Source organism: Drosophila pseudoobscura, chromosome X (assembly GCF_009870125.1).
Source record: "Drosophila pseudoobscura strain MV-25-SWS-2005 chromosome X, UCI_Dpse_MV25, whole genome shotgun sequence".
NCBI lineage: Eukaryota > Metazoa > Arthropoda > Insecta > Diptera > Drosophilidae > Drosophila > Drosophila pseudoobscura.
In genome coordinates this window covers 34380669-34394676 of record NC_046683.1, presented here as the reverse complement: position 1 = coordinate 34394676, position 14008 = coordinate 34380669, and the positions used below count along the sequence as shown (strand labels likewise).

At 45.2% G+C, this 14008-nt stretch overlaps 2 protein-coding genes across 2 annotated transcripts in view; one reads left to right on the top strand and one right to left on the bottom strand.

Moving 5' to 3' along the window:
- The window catches only part of LOC117185138 (uncharacterized), a 29105-nt gene extending 21633 nt beyond the window's left edge, over nucleotides 1-7472 (top strand). The window contains exon 2 of the mRNA XM_033385085.1: nucleotides 7454-7472. Within this exon, the coding sequence (XP_033240976.1) occupies nucleotides 7454-7472 (19 nt within the window). The remainder of the gene's footprint in view (nucleotides 1-7453) is intronic.
- Nucleotides 7473-12052: 4580 nt separating this feature from the next.
- Nucleotides 12053-13252, bottom strand: LOC6903307 (calcium uptake protein 1 homolog, mitochondrial-like). Its single transcript, XM_002132459.3, has one exon. It carries the CDS (start codon nucleotides 13235-13237, stop codon nucleotides 12242-12244), a length of 996 nt encoding a protein of 331 aa, XP_002132495.1. The 5' UTR covers nucleotides 13238-13252; the 3' UTR covers nucleotides 12053-12241.
- Nucleotides 13253-14008: the final 756 nt, after the last annotated feature.

Genomic DNA, 14008 nt, shown 5'->3' with positions numbered 1-14008 from the left:
ATTTTACAACATTTTTGTGGCCCATGAGGGGAACCGCGTTTAATTCGTACTATCCGCATATGATTCTACCTCGTTCCGCGTTCAGTTAAATGTACAGATAAAATCATATTTTACCGGCTGCAACTGTAAACGGCAAACACAACGCAAACCAACGGTTTATCCAGCGGCCGCTATCTCTCGCACGAAGCAGGGACAAAGAAGATCGGACGATAGCTCTGCGCCTGGACAGTAGCCTCACTGCAGCACACAAAGGGCAACGCAAGCCGACGGTTAGACAGCAGCCTCTCTTCCGTTCAAAGCAGAGACCAAGAAAGACAACGATCGTTCGGTTGCTGCACATCATCGCTAGACACAAGGCCTCAACTCACCGATCACATCAGCACAGTTTCTGCTCTCCGCTCGGACAACACCAACAACGACTCGCAAGTTCTCTTAAGCTACGCTTTAAGCAAAGAGAAGCACTCCCGAGTACCAGAGTAAGTGTTTCGTTGTGTGTATTTGTACACGGTTAAAGAGATTGCAACTAAGGGTGAGAAAGGTACATACACATATAACAGTGTTAATCTGTGTATGTGTGTAGGAAGCTGGGTTGCATACGGTACATAAACCGTCTACAGTTTGGGCGTCGCAACTAGAACTTGAACCAGTTGGACTGCGGAGAGGGTATCCTACGGTGCGCAAGTGAGGATCTGAAGACACAGCGACAGCCTCTGTTGATTGCGATGGAAGATGAGTGACAGGCAGTTGTGGTACTGTTTCTGATACTGATTTTATTTACAAAAATGATTCTTATTTATAGGTACAAAAGTGCTGAGTCTGTAAAATATATGTTTGTGTATTATGGATAATTTTGGTGTCTGGTGGGCAATTGCGACATTTTGATGGTCAGCAAATGCCTCCGCTGTCTTTGCACTCTGCGGAAAGAGTGCATTGTCAGCAGAACTCACTGCAGTGGCTAGTGCATTGTCAACAGAACTCACTGCAGTGGCTAGTGTGTTTGTCGTGAGGTATTATATTGCAAAACAAATGGAACACTGTGTCATGCCGACGGGTCTTATACGCTATTGCTTAAACATACTTCTGCAACTGAACATTCTCCCGGCCGTTGAAACTGTGTTCAACCATCGTTCAAGTCGACGGTAAACCGGCGTGCTAGGGGTATAGGGGGTGATGACGTGGCTGGATCGGGATTTGATGGCCTTGGTTTCCATAGTTGATACTTCTTCCGGAAAATGATGGCAATGATCAGTAGAATTGATATTGCTAGGGCTGCATAAGCAACGAGTTGATGGTGCTGCACGGTGGTGAGATGGTGTGGCAGCTCGTTCTGATTGATGGCTGATAGTTGCTGGCGTAGATCATCAAGCTCTTGAAGGAAGTCTGATGTCTGGTTCTTCAGTTGCCACATTGGTGGCGAGGGTGATGTCTCCGGTGGGTTCACGTCACCAAATCGAGTGTACGTCGATTTTACTTCGCTGATTGTGGTGCTGAAGGTATTGATGCTTAATTTAGGATTGCGAGCAGTGCAACCAGGGGCCATGGAGAGTAGCCCAGTTCCTTCCAGTGTTATGGTTGACGGAACTCCGTTGCATACTGCTTGAAGTTTAGTTGTAGAATGCGTTGCGAAGATCCATTTGTTTGGATGCTGAGTTTTTAGCCACACCGTGTCAGCCTTTGTGTGTGTTACCTGACACAGTGTTTCTGTTTTATTGTTAAACAGTTGAAACTCACAGCGATTGTCCACATTGAAGATCGTCTGATGGTCAAAGCAGATGAACTCCTCGTTGTGTACTTTAAGACAACGTCGGAATTCCTCTTGGGTGGTGCCCATGAACTGGTCTCGGTGGATGTTAACTGTTACTATGGTGGTCCTGAGGTCAAATAGACTCCAGCTTGTTGAATCCCAAAACGGAATTGGGATGATGCTGAAGACTTCGAGCTGAGCTGTTGAGACCAGCGGTAGCGTCAGCTTGAAGATGACGTGCTTTGCAGTAGGGGTTCCTTCGGCTCGCATGATTCTGTATAGTTGAATCACCTCCTTCGTTGTGACCGGCAGCATTTGATCTTGTGGCAAATGCTCCCGTATCTGGTCTAGTTGGTCTATTAGTTGCTCGGGAGACACCAGAGTGGGGCTTATTCTCCGATGTTGAATACCGATTAGGACATCAGATATGTCGGACTGCATTCGTTGGAGAGTTGTTGTGAGCAGCGTTAATTGTGCTAATAGTCCTAAATACGCTTGAGTCAGATGATCGCTGTGATACGACCCTCTTTCTCGGTTGATAGTAGCCAAATGCTGTTCCAAAGTTTTTAGGCGATTATCAGTTGTTAATTTGTCTTTTCTGACTACGTTTATTGTCGCGTCGACAATTGATGTTTGGTTTTGGAGCAGATGTAGTAGAAAGTCTTCATCGGTTTTCACTTTCTCAATCACTTGAGTCATCTCTTCTGCGTATTTTGCGTCGAGAACACCAAACAGACTGCTTGCTATATTTCCTATGATGTCCAGCGGCGATCTGCGTTTTCGAGAGTTTTTCATTAAAACGCTTCCTGCTTGTAGCTCGTTATACACATGTTGAAAGTGTTGAACTATGGAGTTACATGCCGGAACATTTTTTAGTTCAGGGCACATGTATCGTAACTCTTAAATTCCGGCAGACATTAGTTGCATATCCTTCCAATATGGGTCCTAGTCATAGTATACGATCATGGTCCACTCAGACGTTGCTATTCTTGATGTTCCAAGTTTCTCATAAAATATTCCAGGCTTGTTTGCGAATTGTGTCACATTTATTGACTGTGACCATGCTAATGGAAGCATGAGCAACAGCACCACTAACGTTGATGTTAGTGTAGGTGACAATTTTGTTGTTCGCTGTGTGGGTGGCTCATCAATTTCGTTTGATTGCCACATCTTCCGGAAAGAGCGGCGCTAGACGAGTGATCGGGCGCTTGTATACGCCGTTCCGAAACTTTGTTTCAGGGGGATGTTGGGTACGCATAACAAGTCCATCGATAAGCGAAGAAGCAATCGCCAAAATAGAACAAGAAGAGAATGGAAGAGAAGAAAATTTGTGTACACACATCTTCTTATCGCCGCTGCGACGGTATTTTTCAGTACCAAAAAAACATCGAACTAGACAAGAACAAAATAAATACAGTCCACTAAAATCAAATCCGTCGAGCATATTATTTGCGAACACTATTCTTCTTCTTTGCCTTAGACTCCTTCACCACCAAATGCTCCGACCAAAATTTCGCAGAGCAAATGGTGTCAAACTGAGTTGGGGAGAGGCTTATCTTAAAAGAGGCTATCTCCCTGGCATAAGAGAAGTTAAATTTCTCCACCTTTAAACCCACGGCTTTTATTCTGCTTTGAATAAAAGCAATTACATCATGCGATGTGAGATCAGGGGCCAGCCGTGAGACAAAAAGTTGTTGTTGTGGTGGGACTTCCACCAGTGGTTTAGTCACCACAGGCATAGTACCTGTGGTGGCAATATCCGGAGGTCCGGAATGTCTATTTACTGGTGGGATCGGGATGGACGGGAAAACTAGTGAGCTTGCGGACACCACGGACACGGACGCTGCAGACGTACTTGGCTGCACATTCTCCGAAGCGATGAATTCGGCAACCGAATCTGCATCGCCAGCAGCTGTCGTTGCTTTTGGGGTGGCAAACAAGATCAACTGCTGCACACTTGGAGTGGTCGGAGTCAGTTTTTCGGCGGCGCACGGCTGAGTGACGGTTTGCACTTGCAGATCCCGCGGAGTGACCTTTTTACGCCTCGGAGACTCCTTCAGCAGTTGCAGACTGCCAAATTGAGACTCCATGGCTAGGAGACGATCGTATTGCTTTTTAAAACCAACGGTCAATTTAGTTGCGGTGGTTCAATATACATGGAAGTGCTAAATAGGGAAGGGTTCTATATAAGTGCGGGTGCCATTTATTTTCCGTTCGAAAAGAAACAGCACATTCTCAGTTCTTATATTCACCAGCCCGACGCCTTCCATAGCTAGTAGGTCCGCCGCCTCGTTTCCCTCAATGCCATGGTGACTGGGAACCCAATAGATCCGCACTGACTTTGTCGTGCTTAGTGTGTCTAGTGACTCACTGCTTACAAAGACACTTCTGGAACTGACTGCGGACGCCTGTATGGATATAATTGCCGCTTGGCTGTCCACGAATAGATTGACCGCATCGTGTGTTCACTCTACAATCTGCGCGACCTCTGCTGCTTTCTTGATGGCGAAAGCTTCCGCCTCGAATATGCTGCATCGGTCCGGTAGCTTATACGACAGCCATATCTCAGGTCTGTGCAGTATTAGCCCGCTCCTACTGTTCGGTCCATCTTGGAATCGTCCGTATATATGTTGAGATGCTCAACTTGGTCCCTTCCCTTTTTCCAGTCTTCGGGTCCAAGAGGTGAGATAGTTTTGGATGTCAAGGCAAGTTTGGGGGGTCATATAATCAGTAGATCGGGTCATGTCTGTGCCAATTCTTGTGGCGACATGTTTCCTGATCATTCTGATTTTACCCTTTCCACTACATTGGGTTTCCATGCCAGCTCTCTGTCCAGCACTGTGCGTAGGTATTCGACCTGTGCTTTTGGGGTCAGTCTAGTTTGGTCAATTTTCGGGGGGTCCATACCGGCACCTTGTACCTCTAGGTAAAGAGGATGAGATCCGTCTTGTCCACGTTGATACTGAGTCCTACCTCTTCCGCCCACTCACGTATCTCCCTGAGTGTACGTTCCATTAAGGAGCTGAGGGTCGATGGATATACACCTGTAATAAGTTTGCTTATGTCATCTGCATAAGCTGTTATTTTTGGGGCCTTCCTTTCAAATCTCTTGATGAGGTCTTCGACCACCAGATTCACCAGACCACCAGACAGGATTCCACCCTGAGGTGTGCCTCCGTGTGCCCCTTTTACCATGGAAGCGGTGCCCCACTCCGATTGCACCCGTCTACAACTTAGAAGGTTCTTGATCCAAAGGTTGATTTCTGGGTGTATGTTATTCGCTTCTAGGCGACTTGTTATTGCGGTTGTAGACACGTTATTGAATGCTCCGGAGATGTCAGCAAATGCTCTCAGTGCATACTTTTATACATACCATCGCTCTCGATGGTGGCTACTAATAAGTATAGTGCCGTCTCCACTGATTTCCCTTTGGTGTAGTCATGCTGTGGAGGGGGCAGTGGTTAGCCCAAAAGGCATACGAGTGAATTCGTAATGACCATGCTTCGTGGAGAAAGCTGTTTTTGGGATCGAGCTAGGTTCCATGGGAATTTGATGGAATCCCTTAGCTAAATCGATTGTTGTAAAATATTGGCACCTACCTAGTGGGTCACTTCCTGATCGTGTATTTGAGCATACTTATATGGTCGACGATATACAGGATCTTCGTGGTGGGTTTTAATTTCGTGCTTTATAGTACTAGTGAAGGTCAAAATGTCACCTTCTTCTACTGCACGTCCTTAAATTCATAGAGAACTTTCTTTAGTTTCTCCTTTTCTTCGTCATTTAGATTTTCCAACCTTAGCTGGTTACATTCCCTTAATTCATTCTCTAATGCGGAAGCGAAGTATAGCTCTCCTTCAGGAGATGGGTCAAGGCACTTGGGTGTTACGGTCCAGTGTGCATGCAGCCGTCAAAAGTAGCCCATATCGTGCTGCTTTTGGCCAAAACATGATTACCGGCGGTTCCACTAATCAACTCCTACGAAACCTCAGTATGTTGGAGGACCGAACTGTAGTCTTTGATCGCGACGATTCCTCCGAGCTAATTCGCAAGACCGCTGCAGAAGCAATGAAACAGCAGCATGTTCGAAACGAAAATATTGGAAGCAAGACGGGAAGTTGAGGAAAAGGAAGTTGAGGTTGAGGGTGGCACACTGGAAAAATTTGTAAGGGATATGGGGGGCCTATTCTTCTTCTTAGCCTTAAACTCCTTCCCCACCAAATGCTGCGGCCAAAATTTGGTGGAGCAAATGGTGTCAAATTGAGTTGGGGAAATGGTTATCTTAAACGAGGCTATCTCCCTGGCGTAAGAGAAGTTGAATTTCTCCACCTTTAAACCCTTTTAAATAAACGGCTTTTATTTTGCTTTGAATAAAAGCAATTACATCATTAGATGTGAGATCAGGGGCCAGCCGTGAGACAAAAAGTTGTTGTTGTGGTGGGACTTCCACCAGTGGTTTAGTCACCACAGGCATAGTACCTGTGGTGGCAATATCCGAAGGTCCGGAATGTCTATTTACTGGTGGGATCGGGATGGACGGGAAAACTAGTGAGCTTGCGGACACCACGGACACGGACGCTGCAGACGTACTTGGCTGCACATTCTCCGAAGCGATGAATTCGGCAACCGAATCTGCATCGCCAGCAGCTGTCGTTGCTTTTGGGGTGGCAAACAAGATCAACTGCTGCACACTTGGAGTGGTCGGAGTCAGTTTTTCGGCGGCGCACGGCTGAGTGACGGTTTGCACTTGCAGATCCCGCGGAGTGACCTTTTTGCGCCTCGGAGACTCATTCAGCAGTTTTAAACCGCTAAGCTGAGCCTCCATGGCTAGGAGCCGATCGTATTGGTTTTTAAAACCAACGGTCAGCTCCTTAAAGCCACTCCGCGTCTGCCTCATAAAAGCTACCATGTCCTTCTCCACCGCACGGAATGCCTCGCAACTGTAGTGCAAACCATTACGCTTTGAAATGACATCACTCGCAAGGCCAGAAAATCCAGCGCATTTTGCGTGCACTACGCTGTCGCAGAGCCAGCAGGGGATAGTCGGCTGATCGTGGGTGACCTGCTTATTGCATGATTTTTTGGCACACACAACAAAAAACTCCATAATACAAAATTTGAACAAAATTAAGATCAAATAATATTTCAAAACAAATGGCTATCAAACCAGTGTGCCAGACAAAAGCTAATGGGAGGAGAGGAGAACAGTTCCAGCAGAAGCTAATGAGAGAGAGAGAGAGCTACTGAACAGAAAGTTAAGAGAGCGAGAGAGAAAGAACAGCTATTTAAGTTTAGGTGATAGGGAGAGAGTGATAATACAACAAAAGCTACAAGACGAGAGCGGACTGTGATGCAATGTAATGTGTACTCACTCACTGCACAACACAAACACGACAAGCCGACGCCGAAAAATAAAAAGTTAAATAAAAGTTAAATAAATAAAGTTTTAACACAAATCAAAAGGCATGCACTCGCGGAATAGAATAGGTTTCCAGATTGTAGGCTGGTTAGGAAGTTAATTAAAGTTTTTTTAGAAAAACACCGGCTGTTTATTTAAAACAAAAACGCGTCTGATCACTACGAAAGAGAACGAACGATTTTTTTATGCTTGGGATTGTTTTAAGGAGTTTTCAAAGACAATATGATAGGATATTTACCAAGCGATAAGAGTCATTGAAATTCTTGAAAAACATTTTTTCTATTCCGCAGTAATGCAGTCTACCATTAGATAAAATTGCTATACGATCGGCAAGATTGCTAGCCACTGTTGGGTGATTGGTTGTCAGAAAAATGGTCCGATTCTTCTTCTGCTTCTGAACAAAATTGAAGAACAACTTTGTCTTATGTTCATCCACTCCATCAAGTGGTTCGTCGAGCAGAACAACTTGAGTTCTTCCGACAAATGAACACAAAGTTTTCAAAATGCGTTTTTGGCCGCTGCTCAGTTGCGTGACTGGTGTTTTTTCTATATCCTCCATTTTCATGGAATGCAGATATAATAATACTTCATCTTTCGCTTCATTGTGCTTCAGACCCCGCAGCTTACAGAAAAACATAAGATGCTCGAACACGTTGAGCCCTGAATACATTTCAATGCGGTGGAAAGCCAAGCCAACCTTTTTAAGGGGTTGGGTTGAAATATTTGCTACATCTAAGCCGGACATAAAGATTTTGCCAAAAGACGGCGATAACATTCCGGACGCCATCTTCATAATTGTGGATTTTCCGGACGCATTACGACCCAGAAGCGCTACAACTTCGCCTTGATAGACTTTAAGTGAGAAGCTCTTCACCACAAATTTATCAGATACATTTTTCCATACGTTTCGAAACTCAATGGTCACATCGGATCTATTTTCCACTTCTAAAATATCAGGGATTTTCTCATCAGTATTATCCGTCTGCTGGATCATCTTTGATACGTGGTCGATTTCTTGCTCCCTATCAACTAGATAGCTGTAACGGTAAGGAGATCACAAATAATAGTTATGAGTTTAAGACAATCAAATACGAAAAATGTGACGTGGGTGTATGCAAAAAATACAGCTTATCTTTTTTCCAGAGTTATCCTGGAACATTATAAACGTTTTTCTATCACAACATTTCTTTGAATAAATAAAAAGACTTTATTTTTAATTTGTATAATGAAAATTGCAAATAAAAAAAATTTTTAATTGTAAAACAAAACGAAGGGGAACGATGTGAGTTGCTGCGGACACCGCAACTCAACATTTATACCCGATACTTAGTCAGTATGGCTCTCCTCCGGCAGACGCCGGTCATATTAAACGACACGACAAAGAGTGCGAGCGAGAGAGACAGAAAATCAGTCTGCGCGTGACGTCGGGCGCTGCGTAGCCAGTGCAAATTGATTTGTTCCTTTTGGCTATAAAAATTATCCGATCTGATCCAGATTCAGCAATCTGATAGATACGGTCATTGTCTATGATTCTGCAATATTGTGGATGCAACAGATTTTCGTCTTTTGTATGAGCGGAAGGGGGTGGGGCCAAATTTTGAGATATACGTTTTACAGTGAGATCTAACAGAATCGTGGATACCAAATTTGGTTACTCTGGCTCTTATAGCTTATAGGAAAAGTCAAATTTTCCAATTGGCAAAACCGACCATGAAACCTGTGTGTTAGAAAGAGAAAGAGCGAGAAAGAATGAAATTGTTTTCTTGATTCTAGCTATACAAATTGTACGATCTGATTCAGACTTTACACTCTATAACATATAGAAATCCTCTACTATTCTGCCTTTTCAGTTTTCTTGTATGTTTCATATTGTAGATGCCACAGATTTTCGTACTTTGTGGGGGCGGAAGTGGGCGGGGCGAAGTTTTGAAGTATTTTTGTACCAGTGACATATCACAGAAGTCCGGATATAAAATGTCGTTGCTCTAGCTCTTATAGTCTTTGACTCGGCTATTGATGCTGATCAAGAATATTTATACTTAAATAATACTCATTTTGAGTATCGGGTATAATCATGACGAAAATCCAGTAGTTCCTAAGGAAAGCGATATGTGCCAGCAGTCCCCGAAGACTGAATTGCTTTCAATTGTCGCCGACAAAATACCTTAATAAAGTCCATAAAACGCAATCTGAAACAACTTTAAGAGGCGGAGGGACACACATCACGGTGAAAATGATGTGGTATCTTAGAACCGGCGTTATCGGCGAAGCGAAAGATTGATCCGACATAACGATCTAAAGGAAGAAAATTATGAAGCCGCTTGGGAAGTACTAGTTGACGCATACAAAAAACCCAGAGATTTTTCAAATACGGTAATGAACCGCTTCCTCAATCATCAAACAATTAATGACAATCACAACTCTTTAAAAGAGTTAAAAGAGATTAAAACCATAGAATCCCTCGCATCACTAATGGGATATAGAATCAATATATCTACATGCCATTATCAGAAACAAACTGGATGTTACAAATAACGTCTTGTACGAGCAATCATTGGGAAGCTCAAAGGACATTTTGACTAAACACGATGCTTCAGTTCTTAGAGCAAAGAAGCCACCAGCATCAAGAAGAGAGCCAAAAGCCATGACATGTGCATTAGAAAACACAGGGAGAGAACGAGCATTTTTTGCACATTCTGCAAGAAAGCAAGCCATTGGCGATCCAAATCTCCATCAGAATAACTAAATTGGGTACAAAAACAAAAATTTGCAGTCCCCCCGTAAAATATCAACCGGTATTTCCTTTCGGGCCAAAAAACGTCGGTAGAAAGCGTGACTGCTACCACCGACGGGCATGGGGAAGAGCAATCCTCTCTGCGTGTCGCCAACGGTCACATCTCGGGCTTTGCAGGGGCATCATTAAGCAGAACGGAGGAAGAGAGCCTTCCCCGCTCGCCGGAACCAGGCACCAGCTCCCTGCGTAGGGATGGGCCGAAGAGTTCCAAAGAGGGGATGAATGCAAAGCGGCCCTCAAGATTAAACTTCGGCTTCAAGGTAAGACAGACATCTGCCAGGAGGAGGAATTCCATCTAGCCTGGGCCGAGCAGCGAGTAGAGGAGGGCCGGCTACACTAAGCCCAAATGCCACAAATGAGGGCGTCGAACGCCGAATTCGCCAATAAGGTGGATTAGATGATGGTTACCAAAAGACAACGCTCGACTGAGAGTGGCATCAAGGACACTCCGGTGAGCAAGCGGCAACGCGGGCACAAGAGTGCAACCCATCCACCGAATTCGACCAAGAAGCCAAGCTCAAAGATCGTGGCACTAATTGACAGTAGCGATGAGAACGGCAGGATGACAGCAGCACAGTGGAAGCTGGTGCATGCGCGTCTTGTTTGCGCAGATGAATGAGTTGAAACAACGATCCAACCCTAAGTTGGCTGACGCGTACGGTCTGCCAACTGGAAGTGAGGGGGCCAAGCTGGAGGTCGTGGACAGGCAACTCAGTGTCCAGACTAAAGTCCTCAAATCACAATCTGTTGTATTCAACATCGGTAAAAAGGAACAGAGCCGCCGTACTCGTACGGAAAGGAATCTAAGCTTATCTTATGCCTCATTACAGCACGGATGACCTGACGGTTGTGATGCTGGATAGTGAGGAAAAGCGCCTTCTGGTGGCTTCCTGCTACATGGCTCACGACAGACCCGCACCACCCGACGAACTCAGGAGCCTGGTGACAGAAGCCGGCACCAAAAACTAGCAACTCGTCATCGGAACGGACGCCAATGCCCACCACAATGTGTGGGGAAGCACCGACATCAATGACAGAGGTGAGTCACTCTTAGACATTATACTAGCAACTAATCTATATATAGCAAACGTTGGGGAGGAGCACACCTTCGTAGGTCCGACCTCATCCAACGTGCTAGACCTAACACTTGCAACGGGAAACAGTACTACGGTATCTACCTGGAGGGTCCTCGATAGACCATCCTTCTCAGACCATAAGTACATTCAGTTCAAGTGCGAATTCAAACATTCTTCGAAGGTTACAGTCTATAGAAACCTCCGGAATAGAAGCTGGGTAAAGTTTAAAAAGACAACTTCGAAGCTCGCGAATCCGGGCTCAGTGAAAAACTCGGAGGATATAGAGAAGTCCCTAGAAACCCTATTCAAGGAATTACTGGACGCCTACCACGTAACGTGCAACCCCTCAAGAACAAAGAAAGTGGTCAAGCCACTCTGGTGAAACTGAGATCTTTCTCTCCAAAGGAATTGTTTAAGATCACCAAGCCAGCGATCGAAGGGATCGTCAATGAGGAATACAAAATCCCACTTAGGAGCTATAAGAAGGAAATACGTAAGGCACAAAGGAACTCTTGGAGGAACATCTTCTCCAACATCCAGACAGTGCCGGAAACCGCTAGGCTCCGGAATCTGCTCTCAAAGCAGCCCACAGTACAGAGTCAATTAGAACTAGTTAACGGACAGTGGACGGAGCGCAGTAATGAAGCACTAATGGAGGGGGATTTCTCTGGCTGCACCAAAGTCGCTGATGCCAAAGACATGATTCAGGTGACCAAAGAGTTTATCAATCCATGGCTCTCTGCAATATACTCAGCATGCCTAAGTATGGGCTATATCCAATGGAGAACCTCGTGAGCTCCAAAGATTACAGACCGATAAGCCTTACCTCTTTCAAACTAAAAGCATTAGAAAAGCTGTTGGATTTGCACATCAGGAATGAGGTAGGGGGACTGATGTCAACAAACCAGCATGACTAAACCAAAGAGAAATCAGTGGAGACGGCACTACACTTGTTAGTAGCCACCATCGAGAGCGATGGTATGTATAAAAGTATGCACTGAGAGCATTTTTTTTGAACTGTACAAGAGATATAATCATCATCGTCAAAGAACCCCCAAGGATAGGGATAAAGCTAAAATCGATTTCAGTAGAGAATAATTAAAAACAAAAAACATAAATTAGGCAGAGACCCATAAGCGTAGGAGAAATGACTAAGATTGGGGCACAAGTAGAAGAAGAGTCCACAAAGGACCCCCGCGAACCCATTACTATATGTCCAAGAGAACGGGCTTGGTCTCCTTGGCACACTTGAACACCGAACGCATCATTTTGAGGAAACCCGTATCCTTGGGCTTCTCCAGGCCGCGTTGAACGCGATTCTTCATCACCGAAATGAATTCCTTGTTGCTCAGCTGGTTGTCGTTGTTCTCATCGAAGATGATGAAGACAACATCCACCACGTGATCCGATAGATTGACCAAAGCCACTGTCTTGGCTACATGCTGCAGCGTTTGCTGATCAATGGAGTTGCCCGCAATGTGGTAGAAGGTCAGGGCAGTGTCCACGTCATTGATGTTGTTCAAAAAGTGGAAGAAGTCCAGATAATCCTGCTTGGATATGCCCGTGCCATGATCACGGAAGCGACGCTTCAATTTCTTTTGTTTCTTCTTCAAGGGATAATCCGCATAGGCCAAAAGGAGCTCAGCGAAATCAGCTTCCGTGATGTTGCCATCATCATTGGGTTCTTTTCTCTCGAACTCCAGAGAGAGGATCTCACGCTGTAGCTGCTCTTGGAAGTCCAAGAACTTTTCAATCGTCAACTTCTCATCCATATTAGGGCCAAAGAAGTACGTGATCAAAGCGGAATTCACGCCCTTAAAGGTATTGCCCGTATTGGCATGATCACGATGTCGGGTACGCATGCTCGCCTGCGATCTCACCAGAGTGGCCACCATCTCGAATTCCTCACAGTCTACATCACCGTCGCCATTCAGGTCATACATGCGGAAGGCAATCTCAAAGTGGCGTCGGGAAATTGAGAGCACTGTCAGCAGGAAAATGTAGTCGGAGAAGGTGATGAGACCATAGGAACCCAGCTTATAGAAGATGCTGTTCTTCTCCAAATGAAGGTTCAGTTGTTCGCCAACAGACTTGGGGTCATAGCGACGATACTGATCCAGACCAAGACTTTCCGAATGAGTCGTCTCGTCGTTTTTCTTTCCACTTGGAAAGTGCCATGTTGTGCCGTCGCATACGATTCCCATAAAGAGAGAGAGAGAGAGACATACGACAAAACCGAACTGAAACCGCAAACGAGATGCACAAAATGATTTCCAATAAGTGCAAAAATTTAAGGCATATTAATTTAAGGTGAGGCACTAGAGGTCGGAAGTTCGTGTAAACAGATAAGCAAGAGAGAGTCAGATCAACAGTTTTGGGAATGCCTCACCCTATCATGAACTTCACTTGGAACGAGAGCTCTCGTTCCTCTTTGATTCTCTTCTTCACTTCCCACATCATGGAGTGGGAAAGGGACAAAACTTGACGAATTTGCAAGAACACACACAAGCATTTGCTGACATCTCCGGAGCATTCAATAACGTGGCCACAACCGCAATAACAAGTCGCCTAGAAGCGAATAACATACACCCAGAAATCAACCTTTGGATCAAGAACCTTCTAAGTTGTAGACGGGTGCAATCGGAGTGGGGCACCGCTTCCATGGTAAAAGGGGCACACGGAGGCACACCTCAGGGTGGAATCCTGTCTGGTGGTCTGGTGAATCTGGTGGTCGAAGACCTCATCAAGAGATTTGAAAGGAAGGCCCCAAAAATAACAGCTTATGCAGATGACATAAGCAAACTTATTACAGGTGTATATCCATCGACCCTCAGCTCCTTAATGGAACGTACACTCAGGGAGATACGTGAGTGGGCGGAAGAGGTAGGACTCAGTATCAACGTGGACAAGACGGATCTCATCCTCTTTACCTAGAGGTACAAGGTGCCGGTATGGACCCCCCGAAAATTGACCAA

What these genes read in the sequence shown, in the direction of transcription:
- LOC6903307 (XM_002132459.3), bottom strand. Translation starts at nt 13,237, where the DNA reads ATGGGAATCGTATGCGACGGCACAACATGGCACTTTCCAAGTGGAAAG.